Source organism: Pleurodeles waltl, chromosome 12, assembly GCF_031143425.1.
Source record: "Pleurodeles waltl isolate 20211129_DDA chromosome 12, aPleWal1.hap1.20221129, whole genome shotgun sequence".
In the NCBI taxonomy this organism is placed as follows: Eukaryota; Metazoa; Chordata; class Amphibia; order Caudata; family Salamandridae; genus Pleurodeles; species Pleurodeles waltl.
Window position 1 is genome coordinate 169,642,869 of NC_090451.1, and position 14,351 is coordinate 169,657,219.

Sequence of the window (14,351 nt, forward strand, 5' to 3'; positions counted from 1 at the left end):
GACCGGTTTTAAGCCGCGTGACTCCTGTCACAAATGATGTCAGTGATGAATCCCCACCGCGTGTACTTGTGATGCCTAGAGCACGACCACTCCCCAAAGTCATGCTCCGTGTGACAGGCCATAAATACGGAGGCTATGAGGGAGTGGTCCTGAAGCTCATGCCAGCCCGGCACTCGACTCTGCATGATTTCTGATCTCTTTAGAGAGGAAGCTCACAAGGGTGCTCGTGGATTCACCACCACTCTTTGTTGGCCCACTCTAAATCCTCTGTACACTTGGGTCAAAATAAAAAGTCGCAGGCTAACGTTCTTCAACTGCACCCCCTCGCTAGGCTGATGTGATGCAGGAGAGCATTGACGCTGGCATATGTGGGCTCTGCAGTGGGACCTGAAGTTCCAGTGGGCACAGCGTCCGGGGAATCTTTCCTACATGGTTCAGATCTCGGAGGGGACTGCGCAAGATCTGCAGTGGTGGCTTTCGACTCATGATTGGGTCAACAGCAGATCTCTCTCCCTTGCCCAGCCAGATCTCATTGTGGTGACAGATGCATTGCTCCTATGATGGAGCGGCCACATGGGAGAGGCGGAGATCAGAGGCCTCTGGTCTCCAGCAGAGTGCGGACTCCACATCAGCAAGCCTGAGTGATCATGCTTGCATTGAAAGCATTCCTTCCCTTTCCCAAAGGGAAAGTGGTGCAGGTGTTCATTGATAACACCACTGCAATGTGGTTCTGCAACAAGCAAGGCAGAGTGGGGTTGTGGACCCTTTGTCAAGAGGCTCTGCGCCTCTAGACATGGCTGGAACACCAGGGCATAACCATGATGGTTCGACATCTGACAACCTCTTTGAATGCCAGAACAGACCAATACAGCCGTCAATATATGGTTGACCATGAATGGTGTCTCCTGAGGTGGCACAAGGTCTCTTTCAGCAGTGGGGAGAGCCTTGCTTAGATCTGTTTGCCTCCGCAAAGAACACGCAATGTCATCTGTTTTGAGCATTGGAGTTTCCAAGGTGGCATTCGATCGGCAACACTTTGTCTCGAGTGGAAGTCTGGCCTCCTTTATGCCTCCCCACCAATACCATTTCTGCCCAGAGTTCTGAAGATCCAGAATGACCGGGTCCAACGAATCTTTGTGGTTTTGGACTGGGCACAAAGAGTATGGTATCCTGAGCATGGCCACAGATCCTCTGATGATCGGATGCCCTTTTGGGAAGATCTTCTATTGCAGCAGCAGAGGATGGTTCTCCACCTGAAACCTGTCCGGCATCCGCCTTCTTGCGTGGAGATTGACCGGCACAGTTGACACCTTCAGCCTAAAGTCTGTAATGTCATCTTGGCAGTCTGGCATCCCTCCATTAAAACGGTATACGCCTGTTGGCACAAAATTGTGGCATGGTGTAGCCATAAATCTATTGATCCCTTTTCTGCACCTCTATCTGAGGTTCTACTGTACATCCTCTCTCTTGCCCAGCTCTGCCTTGGGCACCCTTAAAGGCTGCTTCTCTTCCATCGCAGCATTTCTCAGATTGCCAGCTCAACCTTCTCTATTCAAATCTCCCATTGTTGGGAGATTCCTTAAGGGACTCCGCCGTTTGTACCCACCTATCCCGTTCATAATGCCCCAGTGGGATTTGATCCTGGTCCTTACCTACCTTATGTGTGCCCCTTTTGAGCCACCACATATTTGTTCTTAGCGGTTCCTCACATTGAAAACTGCCTTCTTTTTTGCCATCACCTCTGTCCGCAGAGTGAGTGAGCTTCAAGCTCTTTTGTCGAAGCCACCATTTTCATCTGTCCATCCTGACAGTGATGCTTTGTACCAGGGCCTCCATCCTAAGGTTGTTATGCCTTTTCATGTAGGCCAATCCATCACTTTGCCTACTTTTATGCATGCCTACATCCTTCTCATGTAGAAAAGACACTCCACTGTCTGGATCCAAAAAGAGCATTGGGATTCTACCTCAATTGTACCAAAGATTTCCGGGTGGACGATCAATACTTTGTGGGATAGTTGGGTGTGATAAAAGGACAGGCAGTGAAGAAGCTAACCATTTCCTGATGGGTGGTGCTCTGCATCAGAATGTGCTGTGCTTTGCCAAAGAAGCAACCACCCGAGGACTTGCATGTTCACTCCACCAGAGCAATTGCTGCCACTACAGTGTTAGTACACGGAGTTCCTGTCCTGGACATCTGCCAGGCAGTAACTTGTGAGCATCGCTGCTCACGTTCACAAGACATTACTGCCTGGACAGTCAGGTCGGAAGAGACAGCTAGTTTAATTGTTTGGTCCTGCAGGACATTCTAGTATTAACTTGGTTCGCATCCCACTGGCAAGGATGGTATTGCTTGGTTATCTATTCTAAGGTAAGAAATCTCAAACTAGAAGTCATTATCAGATGAGCAAGTTACTTACCTATGGTAAATATATGTCTGGTAGAGATATATTCTAGTTGCAGATTCCTTATCGACCTCCCCATCCTCCCCGCACTGCAAACTGATTTTTTAGGGACAGGGATTCCCTTTTCAGGGTCCTAGTTCTGGTGCACCATTTTCGGTGTTCTTCATGGCTCTGGGCTCCTGGCATGGAAAGTTGTGAAAGGAAACTGACATCAGAACACCGGGGTGGCGCCTATATACAACCTCACAGTCATCACAGCGACCATGATACCAGTGATGCACGCAGACTCGACTGATGCCACCGGACTCTGTGCAAGTGTACTGCTCAAAGAAAAATCTCCAGATCCAGTTGACGCCTGGGGGAAATTCTAAGGTAAGGTATCTGCAACTAGAATGTCTCTACCAGATAAATCGTTACCGAAGGTAAGTAACTTGTTCATTACTGCAATTCCCAAACCTGGCAAAGATCCCTTAGAATGATCCAGTTATAGGCCCATCTCAATAATAAACTGACTTTAAAATATTGGCAAAAATCTTAGCCACCTGACTCAATTTTGTCATCAATTCTCTCATCGACCCTTCTCGGGATGGTTTTGTCCCAGGCCATTCTGTCATTAATCATCTCTGTACAATATTACGTTTATAGTAATTAAGGAGAATGCCTATTATCCGTAGATGTGGAAAAAGCCTTTGACAGGGTAGAATGGGGCTATTTGTTTTAATCCATGGAAAGGACAGGCTTTTGAAAGACTTATCACTCTAATGAAAGGAATGTACTAGTCAGCTACTGCTGCTATTACTTGTAATGGTTTTACCTCTCCATCCTTTAATATTTACTGTGGCACAATACAGGGATGCCCACTATCTCCTTGGTTATTCCTTATCACGTTTTAAACTTTAGCCATTGTCATAAGACAAAATACAGATATAAAAGGTTTTGTATCTGCTGCTGGTGAAACTAAAGCCTTTTACACTTCAGATGATAATCTTTTGCCTCCCACATCTAGAATCTTCAGCCACAAGTTTGATTTCTCATCTAAATTTCTCATACTTCTTAGGCTCACAAATTAACTGGTCCAAATTTGAAGCTTTACCAATGACTAACACTAGTACTATTGCTTCTATCTGTAATCATCCTTTTAAATGGAAATGCTCTAAACAAATATCTTGGGATATTCTTCAGTCTGGCCTAAAAAACATGATGAATAATTTAAATCCTAATATGGACCAAGTTAGAGAGTCTTTCAACGTTGGTGTTGGACTTTTTTGTTTATGCAGGGTCATCCCCAATCTTTTCGCCTCCTGCCTCCTATTTTGTTGACCTGTTGCTGTTGGCTTTTGAACTCTGAGCACTTTACCACTGCTAAGCAGTTCTAAAGTGCATATGCTCTCTGTGTAAAATTGTATGTAATTGGTTTATCCATGATTGGCATATTGTATTTACTAGTAAGTCCCTAGTAAAGTGCACTAGAGGTGCCACGGCCTGTAAATCAAATGCTATTAGTGGGCCTGCAGCACTGATTGTGCCACCCACATAAGTAGCTCTGTAATCTTGTCTCAGGCCTGCCACTGCAGTGTCTGTGTGTGCAGTTTTAACTGTAAATTCAACTTGGCAAGTGTACCCACTTGCCAGGCCTAAACCTTCCCTTTTCTTACATGTAAGGCACCCCTAAGGTAGGCTCTAGGTAGCCCCAAGGGCAGGGTACAGTGTATGGTTAAGGTAGGACATATAGTAATGTGTGTTTATAGGTCCTGGCAGTGAAATATTACAAGATTTGTTTTTCACTGTTGCAAGACCTGTCCCTCTCATAGGTTAACATGGTGGCTACCTTTAAATCTGATTTTCCTTTTGGGAGCGGATGGACATGTGGAGTCTGGGGGCTCTGAGCTCACAATTTAAAAATACATCTTTAGTAAAGTTGATTTTAAGATTGTGTGTTTGAAAATGGCACTTTTAGAAAGTGAGTATTTTCTTGCTTATACCATTTCTGTGACTCTGCCTGTTTGTGGATTCCCTGTCTGGGTCAGTTTGCCAGTTGGGCTGGTTGCACCTCACACTAGACAGTGACACGAAAGGAGCTGGGGTGTAGTCTGCATTTCCTGATGAGCCATCTGTGCTGGGAGGGAGGGAAGAAGTGGTCACTTGCACCTGAAAGGGCTGTGCCTGTCCTCACACAATGCAGTCTCCGGCCCCCTGGGGAGTGTCTGGGGCCTGGTCTGGGCAAGGCAGGATTTCACATTCAAAAGAGACTTTACTTTGAAGTAGGCCTACTTCAAAGGAGGAATTGGGTATAAGAAGGGCACCCAAAACCACAGACTTTAGAACACTCCAGGACATCAAGAGGAACCTCTGCCTGGACAAGAACTGAGGAAGAAGAGCTGCCCTGCCTGTGACTGTACTTTGTGGAGCTATCCTGCAGTTGCTGCTTCTGCCAGAATAAGAGGGCAAAGACTGGACTTTGTGTGCCTTCCATCTTGTGAAGAAATCTCCAAGGGCTTGATTTAGAGCTTGCCTCCTGTTGATTGAAGTCTCAGGGACAGCAAAGACTTCTCTCTGCCAGCACCTGGAGTCTCTGGAGAGACTCCTGCTCTGACAAGTGGTGCCCTATCCAGTCCCTGGGCCCTTGAAAGGAAACCTGGTGGAAATCCAAGGAAATCGACTTCGGACGACTTTGGACCGACGCCGCTGCTGAATCCGGTGATGCCACCTGCAACCGAATCCGTGATCTTTGCTGGAATGCGACGACCTTCGCAGGCCCGACGCCGCTGAAGTCCGCAACTCCGTGGAAGTCGCCGCACCACGTCGTGACTGACTCTGCTCAAAGTGCGCAGATTCAACGTTTCGCACAGACGCCGCGATCCCCGACTTCGTGCATCGACTTGTTTTCACTCTTCACCAAAGGTACTGTACTTGGGGATCTACGCGACTCCATATCCGGCGCTGCTGGTGTCGGCTTGTTGGGAACAACTCCGTCACGACGCCGTGTTAACAACTCATCGAAGCATTTTGAGTTTCTAAGTGCTATTTTTGAGTTTAATCTTTAAAAATTCATAACTTGACTTGCGTATGTCGCATTTTTGTTGTTTTAGTCTTGTTTTGTTTAGATAAATATTTCCTATTTTTCGAAACTGGTGTCATTTTGTAGTGTTTTCATTAAGTTACTGTGTGTGTTGGTACAAATACTTTACACCTAGGACTCTGAAGTTAAGCCTACTGCTCTGCCAAGCTACCAAGGGGGTAAGCAGGGATTATCTGAGGGTTATTCTCTTTTACCCTGACTAGAGTGAGGGTCCTTGCTTGAACAGGGGGTAACCTGACTGTCACCCAAAGACCCCATTTCTAACAGTTGGTCCCTCCCAAATTTGTCACTATGGGGCAGAATACAAAGTCTAAAAATGAATATAATCCCTATATTGAATTACATATTTGGCGTGATTTCACTACCTACAACTACATACCTTTTTAAGACCATGTCTTCCACAATATCTTGTTTTGTTTGGAGTGATAAAAGACCTTGGCTGAGTGGTTCAAAGTTACATTCTTCCTCATTGAAAGGTGGTTTACTTCTCCCCTATCTTGAACATTACTGGATAGCTCAACAATTGGCCTGCTCCAATATGCTTTCAACATATCAGAATACTCCACTTTAGAATAAACTTGAACAATCTTCAGTTACAACTTTTTGTATTAAAAGTCCTCATTTTATGATGTTCTCCATCCCTATTATATATTCTTCTCAGATAGCCTGGCAAAAAGCACTCAGAATTACAAAATCTTAAGTTTGATTACACTACCAAGCTTCATTATAGAATAATGCTGATATTAAATGTATGGCAAACAAACAACTGGCATATTAGGACTAAACCTAAAATAAATACAGTTTCCAATATGTTTATGAAACAACATTATTTACAATCCTTTGCAAATCAACAGGAGGAATTGAACCTCCCAAGTTCACATGTCAGTATTTGTTCCCAATTAACTTCTGCGCTCAATTCAATTTCGATTGAATCCCAAGAAATGTTCTTTCATTCCCCAATTGCACCATACATTCATACTTGGAAGAACCTTAAAAATATGGTTTCAGGGATATATTTTATATTGATTGAACACTCCCTCTATTGAAACATCCAATAATTTCAGATCCTAGTTGTCTTCTCAATAGACTACATATTTGTTTTCAGATAAGGAAGGGGGTCACTCTACTGGAAAATAACAAAGGTCGTAGATTCAGGTCTCAAATTAAATGTTTTTTAAATATTACACCATGGGCACTGGTCTCCTGCTAAACTTTAGGTAACTAAACGTAGTCCCCGTTGAAAGTGCTGGCAACATTTATAGCAAAATTGTGACATAGTTCTTATATTATGGGATTGTTCAAAAATGTGTTCCTTCTGGTCACAAATTGAGTTACCTATATATACACAAGTTCATTTTTCTCTTACTCCTCGAATATCATTATTACTGATGCAACAAGTCTGACATCCATTTCCACATATAATTTTAAATGGCTATCCCCAGCTTAGTGTGTCCAAAATTGATATATTATGTTTCTGGAAATCTGACTCTTAACTCTTGGTCGATGGATATGTTTGAAGTAGCACATTTTGAGAAATGTATTTCATTTTCTTTTTGATTGTATATGGGGCCCTTTTCTAGGAATGTAAATCATATTTGTTTCAGAGTTTTATTTTCAACATTTTATTTCTTGAAGATATTTACTTGAACCAACTTTGAAAGGTTATTGTAGTAATTTATCATGTTCTTGAATTACTTTAATTTTTATTTGTATATGGAAACTATTCGTTCATTATTTCTTCACTCTCTTTATGTCCATTTAGGATTACATCTGTTTTGTACACTTTTAGTTCCTGTAATGCATATATACTGCTTTAATATTTGTTTGTTTTTTAGTCTTGAAAATGTAATAAATAATTGATTAAAAAACAAATTGGAGACATTGAATTTACTGATGATTGGTTCAGGAGGTCCCATGTTTGACTGGCATCAGCCCATGAAGTGGGGGGGGGGGTTACTCCTTACACTACCCCCCCCAATCTGGTTCTGAAAAGTTCTTCCCTTCACCTGCTAAGGCTCTATGCAGTCTGGGGTTACAAACCACTGGTTTGAGGTACTGTTGTGTGTTCTGGATGCAGCTCTTTGAAATGTAAGTGGGACAGAAATCCGCTCCACCTCAACCATCCTGGCAGGGTGTACCTTCTTGTCAACACCTAGACCCCTTTTTCTCATTGTCTGGCAGAAGTACACAAGGGACAACTGCCAAGCTATTCTGTCATGTGACACAGGCAGCAGGCACTAAATTTTTAGGACATGTCATTCCCAACATTCTAGAAGGTACTAATAAAGAGGATTTTAAAATGCAATTAATTTGAGAGCAAACGTCATTTTCCCATCTGCTCATAAAATTAGTCATCACTTAAGCTGTCCTATGGCGGGGACAGCCTTGCAACAGTGAAAAACAATTTAGAAGTGTTTCACTGCCAGGACATGTAAAACTTAAACCCACGTGTCACACTTTTTAAATACAATGCACCCTGCCATATGAGCAATTAGGGCGTACATTAGTGGGGGCGTATAATAAAAAGGAAGGTTTAGACTCGGCAAAAGGTTTACTTTGCCTGGTCATAATGGCAGTTAAAAACTGCATTCAGGCTGCAGCGGCAGGCCTAGGACATGTTTTCAAAGACTGCTTTAATGGTTGGCATGACAAGTTCTGCAGGCCCTGGGAACAGAGCCTGACATTTACTAGGAGCTTTAAATTAAAAGTGCCCTTTGGATGTAGGCCTATTGTACCATGTTTACAGGGAAGAACACAGACACTTTAGCATGTAAGCAGTGCTAAAGTGTGCAGAGTACTAAAGCCAGCAATAAGAACTTATGCAAACCAGGAGGGATGAAGGCAAAAAGCTTGGGACTACTACCAAAGGGTGTCATGTCTAACTGTGTGTGTGTTTATAGTTATTTATTTATATAATAATATATGCAACAACAGGGAAAATAAATGTGGCTCCATAACATATTAATGTAATAAATGCTCGTTCACAACATTTATTACTTAAGTGCAAAGTTGTTCATGTTCCAGTTTTTCACCATAGAAATGAAATTCAAATGAAAAAAACATTGTCTGCTGCCTGTTAAAATTATTTTATACATGGAATCAACTATCATAGGCATGCAGTCAATGTGGTTTTACCTTACTACATAAATTCAACCCCGTGTAGCAACCTTTTTATTAAACTACTTGATAAAATACCAATGCATGAACCATACCTGTTGATGTGAAATTACAATAAGCTATTTATTTATATCAATGATGGAGGGATGGGCATCATGACTCCCTTGAAGCTTCACCTGTTGCGTTGTGGCCCTTAACCATGACCAGCAATGAAAATAAATGGCATATTACTCTGTGCATCTGCAAATCTACTTTATTTATATAATATATAAGCAAACCACGTTACCATCAGTAAAAACCCTAAAAAACACCTTTCAGGAACTTTCTACTTTAGTATTCCCATCCCAAGTAACTTGTTCTATGTATTCGTGTTTGCCCGAATAGTTATTGCAGGCTAATGTCGTAATGGTTCTGTGTAACTGAAATGCTTTATGTAGAGCAGTCTGCTCATCCTGTGGCTATAGTCCTGCACATTACAAATGAAATACCATAAATAAGAGTCACATAATTGGTAGACAGTGAGCAAGTATTGAGGTTCTTCATGCTGAGCTTCTGCTGTACCAGTTGTTAGCTGAAAAAGATAACTTTGAGGGCAGAAGTAGAAGTTCATAGTATTGCGGGTGGAGGCCGTTTCCATATTAGCCACCCCTGTACGGCCATTTCCCCTTTATTGCATATTGTTGAAGTACTATTACAAGGATCTTCTATTGGTTTGGGGCATTGTGCTGTGCTGCCAAAACTGTACTAGCTGGAAATTCAATATAATTGTGAGCATTGAACATGAAGGGTAGCTGGCATGCATTATTTTATTTTCCATGACCTCCATAGCGGACAATATGCAATGCGTTTACACTGCAAACCTCTTACAGAATTATTGGATGGTGGAAAGGATTATTGTTTTGCTATAGGAAATGACAGGCATGTGATTGTGCGTGGAAGGTTGTATGCAGTCATTTGTAAAATAGCAGCAGAAATAATTTAGCTGAGATGTGTTGTCACAGGTTAGGAGGTGAAGCTTTGATGTATTCCATTCTGTGGTAGGTTGAACTTAGTGTCTCTGAAAATGTGAACATTTTCAACAGTAGTCTGGAGTTTTAATTAATGAATTGAGTTGTGTTGTGGGAACTATATTTAATGTTGGTTGTTAAAGACCTAGCCTTATCATTTTTTCTTTCATGGTTCATTCCTTCATCAAGTCATTCACTTAAAGTTTAGTTTCTTTGTCTTCATTAGATTGATCCTGTGTAAACAATATAGTGATGTGAGTTAATAGGCAGAGTTGCTTCTGAACTCAAATCTGCTGAGTAACTTGGAAACCATTGAGCAAGGTGATGGACCTGTGTAAAGAAAATTTGTTTTTGATTTCATTAATAAAGTATAGATAGAAATGTCCTACCATTCTGGCAGAATAGTTTTTACTCTCCTAATGGCCATAAAAATCCATTAATAACTGAGCTAGTTCCTTGTGAAACCCATAATAAAACTCTGGTGGTAGACCCATTGGATTGGGTCCTGTGACAATGCAGGTTTTGAGATTAATCATATTCAAACTACACTTATAGCCTTTGTTTTTCATTATTGCTGCTTAAGGTTAATCCAGATGTAAGAACCAGCTAATGGTCATACTCTAGATGTCTAACATCCAATTGCATGTCTTTATATTTTTCAACTAGTTTCTGCATTGGGATAGAGCATGATGAGATGGATAAATGTTAGAACTCCCTTACAGCATCTACTGATTAGCACGATCTAAACAAATGTTTGCGGAGGATTACATTTTGCAAGAAATTGATGGCTTTCAACAACTGTCTAGAGGCAGTTGTGTGCCTGTTGGACAAGAAAGAACGTTATAGTTGACCACAAATTGCGCTTTACATTTTTTATCCTTGGGGCAACTAAATCCTTTCAATCATGTTTCCAGAATGTTTGACTTTTCAGATCATAAAAATGCGTGTCTAGTGTTTTAATTTTACCATACTTCAAATAAAGGTTGAAGTCTACTGCTATTGGCATGGTTTGAAGAAGAAAAAAATACTTTGAATTTTTATAGGTTTTGATTTAAGCAGAAGTGGAAATTGTGCTGCACTGAAAGTGTCACACGTGCCCATTTGAAGTATTGTTTGATAGGTCTTAAATGATAACCTATCGTCAGAACGCCTTCTAGTGCAATGTATTATAGTGTCTGTGCATTTTATTGCAATGCTTTTAACTCTACGGTTGGCAATTACTTCATTGGTAAATGTACGCCGACTCACACACACCTTTTACTTGCTACTTAAACAATGTTTTTCTACCCTCTCTACAGCATTTCTTCCCTTTCTTTAAACATTACGTTCATCACCTATGGGCAATATTTGCTTTACTATTGCTGCAATCCTCTGCTATTACACTGATCTGTAAACTTTATGCGTGAAAGATCGTTGGTCATGATCTGTTACATTTTTGTTCTGCATTGGCTTATGCAAACTGATAAAACAATTAAATGTAGCCAAGGAATTTGTAAAGAATAAAATCTTGCAAGGAAAATGTCTGGTAGGTCCAATGCAACTTCTGTTGAGTGGTTTCAGTGTCTTATGTGATTGGCTGTGTCTGAGGAAATTTAATTGTTCATTTTGTTAATATTTACAATAGGTGTTCTCAGCAGTAACAAATTTGTGTGTAGAAATTAGCCTGATTTGAAGTCACTCAGTCAGAGCTTTTAATCCATTCTGGAGCATTCAAACATTCCAGGTCAGATTTGTGGCCTGTTTTTTCGAATAAACTGACACACAATTACTTTCTTTCTTCATTTTGCTCTCTTAATGGCCCCATTGTTGTGGGAGACATCTGGTACATCTCTTACATTGTGTATAGTAGAGGCGCATCCATAGAGCGCCGTCTGTGCTGAAGAATCTGTTGCTTGTCAGTTGAGTGCGGCTGACAAATTATTCCATTGCCAGAGGTGGCTTTAACAGCGATATATGTTGTGCATTTGCTGCGGAGGGAACTACTTTTTGTGATAAACCCCGTCAATGATGGAATAGCCTGCTTCCAGGGTATCATTTCCATTCTAGCCACACTGCTTTCACGCAGCAGCCACCTTTGCTACACTTCCTATGGGTTTTTTTATTTTCCTTACCAAAGTCTAATTCCTGCTATTCTTTGACTCATGGTCAACATTGTGCATGAGCTACTCGTGAGCTGTGTGAATGAGTTAACCATGTTTCATTTAACTGAAATGGCGTAATGCTTAGCTAAGTTTAAACCAAAATGATTAAAATGTGATTCCATAGCTGATAACCTGTTGCAAGGCTAGTGTTGTCAAACATAGCATTGGTAGTTTTGTTACATGAACAGAATTCAAATTAGGATCGCCTTCTCTTTGTAATGTTTGTTTGTTGATATTCTAGCGCAATGATAGATGACGTGTTTGTGGAAAAGGACCTTGATACGTCTAGGAACTTCAATAAAAGTTTTTGCAAAACAGAAGAAAGCAAAAAGAATAAAGAGAAAATACTACATCAGGGCACAGAAGAGAACAACAAGGAAGTGAAGGAAAAGGTAAACGAGTGAATACATGTTTGCTTTGAATGCATGATCAAATATTTTTCTGTCTTATCGTTTTAATTCCTGTTTGTAATCTATTTGTTTCAGAGAAAGAGCAAATCCTCCTCCAGTGGACTGAAGCAGAAAGATAATGGGTATGTTGCTTATGTCTCTTACTGAAATGAATGTTCTTGCTTTACTTTCTCAGAGCAGTAGTTGGTGACGGCCATCAGGTCCCTGCCAAATTCAGAGTTCTTGAAATATGTAAGAGTTTTGTGAGTTCAAGCAACCTCTAATAACTGAAAACCATGATTTTTTTTTTTTCCAAAAGGAAACCCGAACGAGGTCAAGTTAATATGCAGCAGTTGGTTATGATATAATTACACTGAAATCCACGTTTCTCTAAGAATTCAGTGAGCAATTGAATTTTCTGAGTAGGCACCTCATATTCCTGCCCGGGCATAGTACTACTGAACTTTGCTAGTGCGTCCATTTTCTTGCGATAATGGCATTACTCCTAGTCCTACTCCCTCGCCTTCCTTTAAACCAATGAGGCTTCCTGCCTCCCACTAGACCCTCCCCTTCCCTTTTAAAAACCCCCCCACCCCTACCCCCTCCTGTACAAAGACCAAGCCCAAGCAGCAACTCAGACAGTCCGTACCGGGAGGGCGGGAGGGTACGGAAAGGAAGGCGAGGGAGTAGGACTAGGAGTAATGCCATTATCGCAAAAAAATGGACGCATTACCTCCCGTCCCTCCCTCGCCTTCCTTTAAACCAATGAGACATAGCAAGAAGCACACAGGAGACGGACACTGAGTTGCAAGAAGTTCAATATCATGCACAAAGGCCACCAAAACCCCACCCCTAAGACTTCATAGAGGATAAGACCCGGTGAACCAATACCGACTCCAAACTACCCAAGTCCGACCGGCCAGAATGCCGAACGAACGCCAAAGGCGAGGCCCAAGTGGCGGCCCTGCAAATTACCACCACTGAAATCCCCTGAGACTCTGCCACCCAAGCCGCCATACCCCTGGTAGAACGACCTCAAACCCCTTGATGAGGAACAACCCCTATCAAGGAAAAAAACAAACAGAATCAATGATCTCACCCCCCGACTCTAGGAAGCCGTGGAAGGCATCTCCGCTACGGGTCGGCCCAAAATTTACAAAAAGCGAATCACCCTTACGGAAAGGAGCCACCACCCTCAGGCACTCCAACAAAGCCCTGCGTACATCCAACAAATGCAAACGAACCACCTCCACCAAAGCGGGATTCGGACAAAAGGAAGGAAGGATGACCTCCTGGCAAGCATGAAAAGAAGAATTGACTTTCGGGATAAAAGAAGGTACCGGAACCAGAACCACCCGATCCGGAAAAACTTCCCAAAAAGGAAAGGAACAGGCCAAGGCCCCAATACAACTAAACGGCGAGCCGAAGCAATGGCCACCAAAAAGAACGTCCTTAAGGAAAGAATACGTAAACACAGTCCCCCAGAGGTTCAAAAGGTTAATCCGTTAAAACCTCCAATACCAAGGAAAGATCCCCTGAAGGAAAAGAACGTACAGGGCGAGGAAACAAATGAAGAAGCCCCTGAAAAAATCCCGGCAACAAACGACCCTTAACCGGAAGGCTGCGCCACGGACCTCAAAATGCCTGAATAGCCGCCCACTGTACCAGCAGAGACACCCCAGACAACCACAACTGTGCACCGTCCTGCAAGACCTGCATCACATCAAAGAGAGACGTGCCGGTAGGATCCAATACATGCCTCAAGCATCAAGAAGAAAAAAACCTTCCACAGCCTACCCTAAGGAAGTAAAGTGGAACGCCGCCTGGAACCCAGTAAAGTAGAACTTAAAGCCACAGGCACCCCCAGACCCGTCAAACCTCGGCGGGCCATTCCCAGGCCGTCAAGTGTAACCTCCCCTAAGACCTCAACGAGAGGCCGATAAACTCCAGGGGAGACTGACACAGAGGAAGAGGCCACATCCGACCGGATGCCCACAGCCGCAGCAATGGGAACCAATTCGCCCTAGGCCAATGGGGAGCAATCCGGACAACCCTGGCCCCCAGAAGCCGCACCCCTAACAGCAAAGGCCTGAGTAGCTGAAACGGCGGGAACGCATACAAATGCCCCTCGACCAAGGACACGACATCCCGTCCACCTCCCAGGCTTGGGGACACCGAAAACCGGGAGCCGAAAGTGACCGAGCTACGCGTTTTTC

At 42.6% G+C, this 14,351-nt stretch overlaps 1 protein-coding gene across 2 annotated transcripts in view; it reads left to right on the forward strand.

Annotated features, from left to right (window-relative positions):
• LOC138268325 (DNA topoisomerase I, mitochondrial-like) overlaps window positions 1-14,351 on the forward strand; it is a 1,149,155-nt gene that overhangs the window by 233,880 nt on the left and 900,924 nt on the right. For both annotated transcript variants that reach the window (XM_069217851.1, XM_069217852.1), the window contains exons 6-7: window positions 11,988-12,138; window positions 12,232-12,278. In XM_069217851.1, the coding sequence (XP_069073952.1) occupies window positions 11,988-12,138; window positions 12,232-12,278 (198 nt within the window). The remainder of the gene's footprint in view (window positions 1-11,987; window positions 12,139-12,231; window positions 12,279-14,351) is intronic.